Source organism: Triticum aestivum, chromosome 1D (genome assembly GCF_018294505.1).
Source record: "Triticum aestivum cultivar Chinese Spring chromosome 1D, IWGSC CS RefSeq v2.1, whole genome shotgun sequence".
Taxonomy (NCBI): Eukaryota; Viridiplantae; Streptophyta; class Magnoliopsida; order Poales; family Poaceae; genus Triticum; species Triticum aestivum.
In genome coordinates, this window is record NC_057796.1 from 381,335,814 (window position 1) to 381,348,268 (window position 12,455).

At 42.9% G+C, this 12,455-nt stretch overlaps 1 protein-coding gene across 1 annotated transcript; it reads right to left on the bottom strand.

Annotated features, from left to right (window-relative positions):
• Nucleotides 1-1,936: 1,936 nt before the first annotated feature.
• LOC123182224 (delta-1-pyrroline-5-carboxylate synthase 1) lies at nucleotides 1,937-10,277 on the bottom strand. The gene is made up of 20 exons (XM_044594729.1): nucleotides 9,868-10,277; nucleotides 9,111-9,182; nucleotides 8,820-9,026; nucleotides 8,569-8,730; nucleotides 8,133-8,410; nucleotides 7,378-7,528; nucleotides 7,099-7,263; nucleotides 6,899-6,976; nucleotides 6,730-6,819; nucleotides 6,535-6,621; nucleotides 6,355-6,441; nucleotides 6,187-6,283; nucleotides 5,965-6,068; nucleotides 5,053-5,128; nucleotides 3,965-4,115; nucleotides 3,783-3,851; nucleotides 3,552-3,618; nucleotides 3,400-3,470; nucleotides 2,402-2,481; nucleotides 1,937-2,322 (listed from the first exon to the last, which is right to left on the bottom strand). The coding sequence occupies exons 1-19, from the start codon at nucleotides 9,925-9,927 to the stop codon at nucleotides 2,403-2,405; spliced, it is 2,151 nt and encodes a 716-aa protein (XP_044450664.1). The 5' UTR covers nucleotides 9,928-10,277; the 3' UTR covers nucleotides 1,937-2,322; nucleotide 2,402.
• Between the last annotated feature and the right edge of the window lie 2,178 nt (nucleotides 10,278-12,455).

A 12,455-nucleotide genomic window follows, 5' to 3' on the forward strand; every position in this document is an offset into this window, starting at 1 on the left:
TTGTCCGCTTTTCGTTTGTTTGGGTAGGGCAAAGGGGCGGCGTCTGTGTGCTTCTGTGTTTGTGTCCACAGCACACCCAACCAGCCGACTACCAAATGTGCATATATATAAAAGCAACATTGCACATAGTTTTATTACAACCAAATAAATCATGTAGTACTACAATAATAAATAGTTTACAACCAAATAAAAATCATATAGTTGACAACCAAATGAAATTTAAATTGTCGCAAATACATAGAAAGAAAAAGAACTGATACATCAATTTGAAGTTGAATGTGAGTTGCTGAATCACGCATTTCATGATGAAATTGGGTGAATTGTGCAAACATTGCCGGTTCAAGCTCAGGCACGACATTTTCACCCTGAAATTGAAACCCTTGGTCGAAGATTTTGTCCCTACGCTCATCCTCTACGATCATATTGTGCATGATCACACAAGCAGTCATCACCTCCCATAACTTCTTGGTGTTCCAAGTTCTAGCAGGATACAGAATGATAGTCCACCTAGATTGAAGCACACCAAAAGTATGCTCCACATCCTTCCTAACACTCTCTTGTGCTTGAGAAAACTTAGCCCTCTTCTCTCCTATCGGATTGGAGATTGTCTTCACAAGAATTGACCATTGAGGCTTATTGTAGTGGTGGCCATTGATCTCAAAGTTGACCTCTGGATAGTTTCCCTATGCAAGACTTTCAAACACCGGAGAGCGCTGAAACACGTTGATATCATTGTGAGAACCAGCCATGCCGGAAAAAAGAGTGTCAAATCCAGATATCTTGTGAAGCCACAACTTCAAGTATGATAGTGCAACCTTTGACATGCCCCTTGCACTGCCCCTGCCAAGCAGATGGACAGTCCTTCCACCTCTGGTGCATACAATCTATGCTACCAAGCATCCCCGAAAAGCCCCTATCTGCATTGATCACCAACAACCGGGATAGCATTTGGCTGTCTCAGGTACTCGGGCCAAACACTGCTACCACAACCTTGCAGAACTTGTACAATGACGCAAGGCATGTGGACCCACTTATACGGACATACTCATCAATAAAATCACCGAGAATTCCGAATGCAAGCATCCGAATAGTTGCAGTGCATTTCTCATAAGAGGAGAAGCCAACCTTTCCAAGGGCATCCTCCTTGCATACGAAATAATCATCATAAGCCATCACTCCCTCCAGAATACGGTAGAACACATGCCTCGCCATCCGGAAGTGGCACCGGAAATGCTTGGGATTGAATAATGGGGACATGCACTGAAAGTAATCGATGAAGAGTAGGCAATGGTCGATCTCTCTATTGCAATTCAACGCCGGAGCATGGCCCGGGATCTATCCCCTAAACCTCAGTCGGTGCCTAGCAATGTGGTACTCACGACCATAGTCGTAACCACAAAATCCTCATCGTCTGATGAACACATGAAGTTTTTGAAAAAAGAACTCATCCCACTATCTATGATACCCTGCAGGCAAGACGTCGAACACCGATGATAGAAGGTGAGGGGGCGGCGCAGACGTGGAGGTGTTAAGACGACAGCAAAAACAGGTAACCAACATCAACAACAGCGCGCATCGAATGCAACGTGGAGGTGGGGGAGAGTATGGATGCGGGCAGCGGCCTGGGCTTTGGCCAGGAGGGGAGAATGGGCGTTGTGTCACTAACGAACAAGCAAGGGGGAGGACAAGGGCGGGCGTCGCGTGCATCCGCACTGACGCAAACCCGGCCAAAATTTAGGCCAAAAATGGGTCTCAAGCAAAAAAGGACACGCGTCCATTTGCGTCAGCGCGTTGGGCCGAGATTTCTGTCTGTCTGCTTGATTTGATTTAGCCTAAGCCATGTTCTATTTAAACCGACATTTCTAGTCAATGTAACCAGGCCGGGAGTACGAGTGAAGGATGGCACGTCCGAGGTGGCCTCAATGCACAACTTCAATAGCAAGAACGACCAATTGCCAATGCTGCTGGATTACCGGGCCCAAGAAACATACTGCTTATAGTATCGGCACACTAGTACCCTCACTCCTACTTCCTCCGTTCGGAATTATTTGTCGCAGAAATGGATGCATCTAGATGTATTTTAGTTCTAGATACATCCATTTTCGAGACAAGTAATTCCGAACGGAGGGAGTAGAATTGCTGATTTGTTTTTATTATAACACCGGAGAGCCGAAGCCTCCAAGCTCATACAAATTGATCCACCGATCCGCCACAGTAAGATGGTTTGTACACAAATTAATTGATCCACCGGTTTTCTTTCCTTGGTCTGGTGAGACTCTCATACTTCAGAGGGTTTTCGCGGAATCCTTACCACGCCATTTTCTGAAGTTAACCAAACATGAGAATTAGAAAGTACAGTACTGTAATTCTTAAAACAGAATATGTGAGATCACAAGCACACCTCATTGCAAAGGAAGACTCTTATGGGTGTACTCAACATCCTTGTCACCATTCACCACTTGCCCTTTCCCTCGTAAGAGCCTACATGTCAAAATCAATCAATCCAACAATCAGTATTCTTTCATGTTCATTGCATTTTGTTTCAAAAATAATAAAAAATATTAGCTGTAATAGAACAAGTAATAAAAGACAGAACCACCAGCGCAGTTTTAATATTGAGATGAGTCCTTTTGCTATCAAGAAAGCTAATTATTTAATTGGGAGGTTTATTCTGGCTATATGATTCGTGATTGCCACCTGCTGACTACTCCGACAGTATTGCAGTTGGTTATCAAGAAAGCTAATTATCTGCTATCAAGAAAGCTAATTACATTAGATGCAAGGATGACGGTTTCTTTATTATAATGCAAAACATGACAGTATTGCAGTTGGTTAAAAGTAATGCTTTTGCAGCCATAAGGGCAAAATCTAGCTAGAACAAACAAAGATTCAAATGACGAACTAACTTGCACTGCATAGTAGAACAACGACATAGCTAAGGGAATGTACAATCACCCAGAAGACATAGCAGTATGGGAGGACATGTTGATCATACTAGCCATGGATGGGATTAAAACCTAAATGCAATTTAAAAATCAGATAGTTTATCTATTTGTTAGTACATCTAAATAGCTACAACTCTTTAATTTGCAGTCCCTAAATTCCTATAGATGGGCAGTTTAAATTACTTGAAGATCAAAACTGGAGTCCAGTTATTAAAATGTTCTTAAATTACTTCAGAACTTAGGCATCAAATGATATCAACTTCCCAGATTAATTTGGAGTAGGTCTGTACTGTTCAATAGCAAATATATTTCATGTCTGTTCAGTAGCTTAGTGACATGATAAGTCTAACATATGATCTTATCCCTACAAAGTGTTGATTGGACTATCAATTTTTGAAGATACAGCAATGGACATAACAAAGGGACTACATAGAATAGCCAGTTAGCAACATACCATCGTGTAGTTAAAAGACCTTCAACACCCACAGGTCCACGTGCATGTATACGGCCTGTACTTATGCCAACCTATTTAAGATATTCCAAAGGATTAAAGATACAGACATAATCGCAAATTATCAAAAAAATAACATATAATGTTAGAAGTACCTCAGCACCGAGTCCAAAACGAGCACCATCGGAGAATCTTGTACTCGCGTTGTATAATACGGCAGCACTATTGAAATTTTACAAGTAAAAAGTATCGTTAGACACTTAATCATCACAGAATATCAAAGTGAAATTTTATCTACAGCTGTAGCACAAACAATGAAATAAGGTATCTGTTGCCTCAAACTGTACAGGATCTAAAATTGAAGACATGGACTTGTTCAGGAATACCTATCAACTTGACGTAGAAAGGTCTCTGCTACTTTATCATCTGTAGTGACCACACAGTCTGTATGTGCACTGAAAATAGGACAAACAACAGAGAGAAATCGGTTAAAACAAAATCTCAGTTTTCCTGAATATACTTAGAAATCGAATCAGGGAGACAGACTATAGAATAACTCTTAAGCTACCTTCCATAGCGATGTATATGGTCAATTGCTGATTGTACATCATCAACTATCTCAACAGTGCAAGCCATAGAACTGTACTCCAGATGTAATGAATCTGCTTTTGGGTAGCCCAATACTTTATGCGCAACAGGCCCGCAATAAAGATTAACTCCTGCGATATATCATTAGTTAAAACAGGAGAATCATCAATCCACATGTTTCTAAAGTATTTTGTTTGACTGAACCAAACCTCACATGCTTTAAGTGGAAGAACAAAAATCACAAGGACTAATAGAATATGATGCACCTAAAATTACAAACATTTACCAAGCTACAACCAATCATCTAGTACTCTGGTAGCAAGCAGCAATTATGCAAAAAGCTAAGGAATTGCATATATTACTCGCTACATTTGTGTCACATTGCAGGTGGTATTTCTATGGCAGTTCTGTTTTTAGGATGGAACTAAGGAACTACTCCCCGCGTCCGGAGTTACTTGTCGCTCAAATGGATGTATCTAGCACTGAAATACATCTAGATACATCCATTTCAGCGACAACTAATTCCGGACAGAGGCCGTACTTGCTAAGTGGTTTATTAGATTTGGCAAGCACAGTGAAGGTAGCTGTTATTCTGATTCAGAATACATTTTTTCCCAAACTGGTATAATCCTGTTTTCCGTTACTTTCATACTAGAAACGAGCAGTTCAAGAGCGCAAAAAAAAAAGAGAGAAATGGGAGAATCGAGCTCAATACACTGCCAGGAAATCCATTGTGAATCCGTGGTTCAGGAGTTACCTATGTAACAAAAATCTCACAGGACAATAGCATCCTAGTTTAAACTTTCCTACAGACCTTGGAAGTTCAGACTACAATTTTAGATGTCAGGTTCTACAAGATTAATGTTTGGCAATTAATTCCTTCTACACGATACTGTTAATAACAAACATAATCATAAGCGGATGATAATACTGTGAAATGTGAATGTAACATTTTCACTCAACTGAATATTAAAAGTGAGTGAAAGATAGTGTCAACTCTTGAATGGACACCATATATGAATCAACCAAAAAAGATACAACTACAGTGAATGAGAGCAAAAGATAAACCTGCTGTCTTGAGTGCTACTAGTATGTCATTAAGTTCTGGAGTCTTCATAAGATCTTTATGAACAAGCAACGTCTCCTACAGACAATACAGCCAAAATCAGTCAACATATAAAAATAGAATGGAAAACTACCATCAAGACAAAAAATGTTAGAAGAAAAAACTACCAAGATTAGTAGGTAAATCTTCTACGGCAAAGAAAAGGGTGATTGATGGGAATACATTGCAATATCAAGAGAGTTATTAATGATTCATCAAGTATAAAACTCAGAAGAGATGAGATTAACAGTGAAGCAGGCATGACACGAACATATGATTATCAATTGCAAACAATATTTTTACATTCAACACTGGGAAACATAAAATATATTGTTTGCATTTTATGTCCTGACACTGAATGTATATCAGAACACGTGAGTGAGCGTCTGATCAGGTTGCTAGCTGGAGCAAGCTGATGTGCTTGCAGGCCCGCCCACCAGCTTTTGAGGCTCAAGCTCCATCGGGTGGGTACTCATGTTTTTCCTTATTCGGGAAATGCCACTAGAGGCTAGCCCCAGATTTGGTCGAGTTGACAGGATCAACAATTTAAATAAGTCTTTTATTGGCAACAGAAAACTGCAGCCATTATCAACAAGCAGAATTTAAAGAATATATATATAGTTCATTGCTTCACGGTAAAAGATGCTCTATGAAGTACTTAAAACCTCAAACCAACAAAACAAGCTATCCAATGCTATTATATGCTACTCCCTCCGTTCACAAATATAAGATGTTCCAACTTTTTCCTGAATTGGATGTACATAGACACGTTTTAGTGTCTTTGTTCACTCATTTCAGTCTGTATGTAGCCCATATTCAAATACCCAAAACATGTTATATTTGTCAACGGAGGGAATATCAAATTAGACAAGTACCATTGCGTTGCAGGCAGCTGGGTAATCAATTTTTGCATCCATCACAATACGTTTTGCCATATCCATGTCTGCTGATTTGTCAATATATACATGACAAACACCATCTGCACAGGGGATGCAAAGACTTATTCAATACAAACTCAAATCTTAAACAGCAGTCTAAGAATTTAACATTTTAGAAAGCACTAGTAGCAGCAACAATAATGTTCATTAAGAGAATACCAGCATGGCCAAGAACAGGAATCTTTGTTGATGATTTGATTTGAGCAACAAGCTTATTACTCCCTCTTGGAATGACAAGATCAATGACATCATCATGCTGTATTGTGTTATATGTTTATTAGGCATATTGGTAGAATAATTATTTAGAAAATAGAAACGAATGCTCACCTTTAGCAAATCCGCAATTTCATCTCTAGTTGTAATAAGGCCAATCAATTTTTCGCCAACATTGTTAGGAATAGCATTGGTTATAACCTGTAAACAATGAATTGATATTTTATAAGGACACTAAAGGCTACAATAGTATACCATGCCAAAAGGAAGCTACTACATAGGAAAAGATAATACCTTATGCAATATTGCGTTTGATCTCATTGCTTCTTTTCCACCTTTTAGGAGAAGACCATTACCACTTCGAATGGCTAAAGACGCAATCTAAACAATGGTGTTCAAACCAAGCTGCTTAATATACTTGAGTACAAACCAAATGCAAGCATGTGGATTATAGAAAAATAACTAAAGGACATCAACAACAAACAATACCTGGACTAAGGCATCAGGTCGGGACTCAAATATAATCAATAGAACACCCAAAGGGCAAGATGTTTTCTCAAGAACTAAACCATCAGCAACCTGAAAAAATAAACCGATGCGTTCAAACATGGAAGCTTTTCCCAGAGTTCCAATGTGTAGTTCAAATATAAGCACTCACCTCTGTCCTTTTCAGTATCTCGTTAATAGGGTCTTCCATATTCGCAAGAGTGCGAACAGATTTGGCAAGGCTTGCTATCTACAAATGATGAATATAAGCTGGATCAACCAATAAATAATATCCAAAAATGAAAAGAAGCAAGTGTCACCTATCTAACAAATCAATTTAGTTCTAACAAGCAAGACTATCCAACTGCCTACCTTTCCTGGTTTCAGAGTCAATCTAGAAACCAAAGCACTCTCATACCCAGCCTCATGTGCTGCTGCTAAATCTGCTTCATTCTCGGATCTAATTAAATCCTCATTTGCCTCTAAAGCATCCGCAACATCTACTAATATTTTCTTGCGCTCCTCTGATGTCAAATTCTGTTTCAAGTATCCATACAATATAGAATCAGTATCACGAACCAGGCAAAAAAGAGCGAAAAGACAGTATGGACCGTTCAATGAGCAGGAAATTTGTACGAGAAAAAAATATACCTGTAGACGCCTTGAACAATCCCGTGCAGCAACAGCCATTTCACGGACACTGGTGTCCTTGGATGGTTCCCACAAACTTGCATTTTTATGAAAAAGAGTACCAATTTTTTCCCCACGGAGAACTTTAACAAGGCTCTGAGATGCACATCCACTTCAAGAACAGTAAATAAGTCAAATTACTCTGCCATTCACCGGGAAAACAAAAATAGCTTGCAAAAAATGGAGTTTACTACTCATTATTTGGGTTCGAAGCATTGGTAGCTCTTTAAGAAAAAAAACAGAAATGCAATTATCAAGCTTCTTTACTTAAAAATAATTTCAGACCATGTTCAGACAGTAAGCATCACAAGAAAAATTACAATAGCATGCAGAGTGCATGGGTCTCAAAAGCAAATACATTTTTCGCAGAGTTCCCACGGTGTTATAATCAGAACTGTTCGTCATTAATATAAAAATAACTAAACATTGGACTTCATATGTTATTTCAGATTTATTGTTAAGATGGTTTAAACTCTCAACTGACTCTTTTAAGGTCCTTGATGAGTGTCAAATTACATGACTTAACTGTAATATTAGCAGTGAATTGATTCAATAAGATCTGGTGTCTATGGAATCAGAATTGCAAGTAGCCAAATGGCACATTACTGCTTGCATATGATGCACAAATAAATACCATAGAATGTGAAGTATATATATGAGCAATGCTAGGCATCAATATTTCACATGCAATAAAAAAAGGCAAATATTCAACTTACCTTGTAATAACAACAGGTACACCACCCGTTGAAGCCCACACAGCAGCTTGGACTTTAGCTGTCATGCCACCTCTACCAACACGGGACTTGTCTCCAAAAGTAATTTCATGATAATGTTTTTCCTTGATATAAGTATGTATTAACTTTGATGAAGGTTCACTTGGTGGACCGCTGTAGAGGCCATCCACATCACTAAGCAGAACAAGGAGATCAGCTTTCAGTTCCAATGCCAGTAGACCTGCCAAACTGTCATTATCCCAGAATATACCAGATGAATCCTGTAACAGAATTGTTGTTGATGAACATCACAATGAAAATGGTGGAAGGTATTGAAACTGGAAAGACATGGATTTTTATGTATGCAAACAATCAAGCTCAAACTGTACAGGTAAGTGCAATATCGCTATTACAGGGTAATGTATTGTACAATGCGCACCTCGTATGGAGCCTTCCTCGTACTGATGGCATCATTTTCATTAAATATTGGAATAACTCTAAGCTCTAATAATGACTCGACAGTTTCGCGAAGTCGCTCCCGGAAATTTGAATTGTCGAAGTCACTATCTGTCACGAGAAGTTGTGATGATGACACATCAAGCTGCAACATGAGAGGCTTGATGTTACAAACAGACACACAAGGTACCAATTTCTTGCAAGTAAAGTTGATGCCAGGCTAAATAAACACACTTGGGTAAACAACATGTCATAGAGTGCCATCAGACCACTCTGACCAACAGCAGCGCATGCCTTCCCATCCAGCTCCATCTGCGGCTTTTGCAGATCAGCAAAGCTGCTATTGACAAGCTTCCGGTACCTGAGCCGCTGTCGCCCCACACCAACAGCGCCTGAGGTGACCATAATCACCTCATATCCTTGAGCATTAAGATCTTTCACCTACATTGTGATTTTGCCGATTCAGGATTCGCCTTAGGCTGCATATAATCACATAGTAGAGAGGTTCAGAGATGAGAATGTTACCTGCTCGCACAGGGCTCCAATCCTGCCCAAAGCCAGTCTTCCATCATTTCTGGTGATAACTGCAGTGCCCACCTGTCATGCAAAAAAAGGAATTAAGAGCAAATAAAAGTGACAGGGACCAGGATTCCATCTACGGCTCCTGTGTTGCATCCCAGAATGGACCACTTCGAGATGAGCCAGCAAAACTGACAAAAGTACTGTTCTGTTTTCCAAAGATAACAGCAAAACACAGTTCTACCCTTTACTCCCTCCATTGATAGACCCGACACCGTAGATTTCCAGGAAAACACGTATCTGAACAATGAATTCAGAAACTAAAGAGGGCCTCCCATGCGATGAAATTTGAGAAACATCCTAGATTCCCTCCCTGCCCTTCTCTCATCCATTTCCATCTGATACAAATCACCTTTTTCCATCTGACGCGAATCAGCTTCCCCCCGAAGCTTTTCCGAATCCTGGTTGCGAAAGGCTCAACACATCCTAGGCGCCTCAAAAGTTTATTAAAGACGAGAACGCTGCCATCAACGCGTCACGGAGTTAAAACCCAAAACCCAAGCATAACCCCTCCATCCCCCCCCTTCCACTCCCGTGACCATTCATCCTAACAGCCATAACAAATCACGAGAACTCTATAAAAATTACTCCCCGATTCGATGCAGAGACGACCTCATGGAGACGGAGCAATGCGACGCAGAGCGGCAGCTTAGATCTAGCAGAGACGGGCCAATTAACAAGTCAAACAAACAGACAAATCAACCTTGATGATGATGCGCTTCACGTCCTTAATGAAGCTCCGGTTGAGGTCGGCGCCGGCCATGGCCGCGGGCGGGGTGTGGGCTGGCCTGCTCGGCGCGCCGCCTCTCCCTGCCTCTCTCGCTCGCCCCTCCCTCTCTTATCTGCAGTGTATTTTTCCTCGTCGCCGCAGCCGCGATGTGTGGGGAGGTCAGAAAAGGGAGGGGGATAGAGCCGAGCGGTTTTAAAGGGCGAGGGGCGCAGAAACCCCAGCGGCTCGCCAACGAACCCCGTGATCCTCTGCGTCCGCCGCCGCCGCCAGCCCGTGTCCCGTTGGCGTGCGTGCGTGCGTGCCGCGCGCGTCACCCAACTTCGACGGAGGAGACGCGGGGCGCCTGGCCGTCCGATCTCTCGTGGGATGGAGCGCACGATGCAGCACGTCCTACAGGTTTGGTAGGTCGCTCGAGTTTATCTCCTGGCCGAGAGATGGCGTGTGTCTCCTGGAGTGTATATCTCTTCGGGGTTAAGGTTCGGGTCCACGCCTGACACGGGGAACCGTGTGTCGCGTGACGAAACGAGCTGAGTGAAGTCGGGAGTAGAGCTGTGAGTGAAGTCGGAAAACCCTTGAATTAGCGGATCGAACCATCATCAAGTTTAAAATCGGCTCCCTACATTTGCTTCACGCGACCTATAGACATGTTTGGTAGTCAAAGCATGGGGCGTGTTGATCTACGGTCTCAACTTCCTCGCCGACATTGATCGGCACATGCAGTAAAAGACGGCGTTCGTCGGCTTCATAAGGAATTTAACTTCGCAAGGGGCACGACATAAGTGTTCAACATGCCCATGGGCACTGGATGGAAGCCGGTGAAGCGAAACTGATTGAACCTCAATGTGTACTTTGGCATCTCCTACAATGGGTCCCCCGTGCCCTCGACTGATGGGGGGCTAGGCGGTTAGCGTGCCCGGGCCGAGCTCTCCATGTTATCACCAAGACCGGGTACAAGAAGATGATGTTGATCCAAATGGCCATTGTGCCCCTCAGCCACAAGAGAATCGCGCCGAGAGAGAGTTCTGCGATAGGGTATGAGAGTACTCCCACTGGATCAAGGAGAATGCGCTCCATAAGGCTGAATCAACTGTCGACTCTGAGAGCCTCCCCCCCTCCCCCTGCTACTTTGACCGCATGTTTGACGATCGCCTTGGTGGAAATGATGTCGCGCTCACGCTAACCTTAAAAAACGTGGCCTTTTCCACATCAAAGTATGGGGCATGCTGCTCTACGGTCTCAACTTCCTCGACGACATTGATCGACACGAGTAGAAGAAGTCGACATTCGACGGCTTCATAAGGAATTCGGCTTCGCAAGGGCGTAGGCGCCAACGTACAAGTACGACATGTTCGACATGCCTCGGGACAATCACGGGATGAAAGCTGATGGAGGAGATGGTGGAGCGAGAGTGGTTGAACCTTGGTGAGGACTTTGGCATCTCCTAGGGGGGTGTCCCATGTGTCCTCAACTGATGCTAAGTAAGGCGGTTAGCGAACTCGGGGTTGGGCTCTCCACGTTGTCGTCGAAACCGGATACAAGAAGTCAAAGTTGATCCACATGGCATTGCTCCCCTCGGCCTCTGGTGGCACGACGTTGTTACCATCACCCATATGGGCTCGATCAAGAACGCCTCCTTCATGCTCACAATGCCATCATACATCGCCCGTATGCCACCATAGATCAGCGCCAACTAGGCGAACAAGGGCACCACCTGAAGGTTCATACGCTCTCTTCACCAACATGCAGCCAACTGCGCAATTAGAGCAACTATACGAGAGTCGCCATATCGAGTCGGTCACCATAATAAGGCTTGTATGGGGACTGCCGGCGAAATGGAGGTCTAGCAGAGTCTTCATATGCCCCTCGACTGCCTATTTTACGGAGGCGGCTGCAAACCGAGGGTACGAGTCCTTTCGCAAAAAAGAACCGAGGGTACGAGTCTCCATATTTGGAGGTTGGGGACGCTGATATGTAATGGCCTCCAAAAGCAACCGCTCACACGGGGGGGGGGGGGTGTTCAGTCCAGCTCTTCCTTTCGCGTGTCGCTTGGTCAATGTCGCTGTCGTCTAAGACTGTTGCTTACTCCCTGCCAATGGTGCACCCGCTTTTTCCTCAGGAAAAGCGCAAATTAATGGATGTCGTCGCTTTTCTCACCCTTTTCACAACCCAGCGCGCCAAATCTGGTCCTTTTTCACCGGAGCGCGCCCATTCGCGCGTATATAAATCTGACCACCCCGCTCGGTGACGCCACTCCACCCTATCTCCCCCCTGTCGCCGCCACACTCACTCCCATCGCACCCCTTCGCATGCGCCACTCCGCCACCTATTGTTGGAAATATGCCCTAGAGGCAATAATAAATAGGTTATTATTATATTTCCTTGTTCATGATAATCGTTTATTATCCATGCTAGAATTGTATTGATAGGAAACTCAGATACATGTGTGGATACATAGACAACACCATGTCCCTAGTAAGCCTCTAGTTGACTAGCTCGTTGATCAATAGATGGTTACGGTTTCCTGACCATGGACATTGGATGTCGTTGATAACGGGATCACA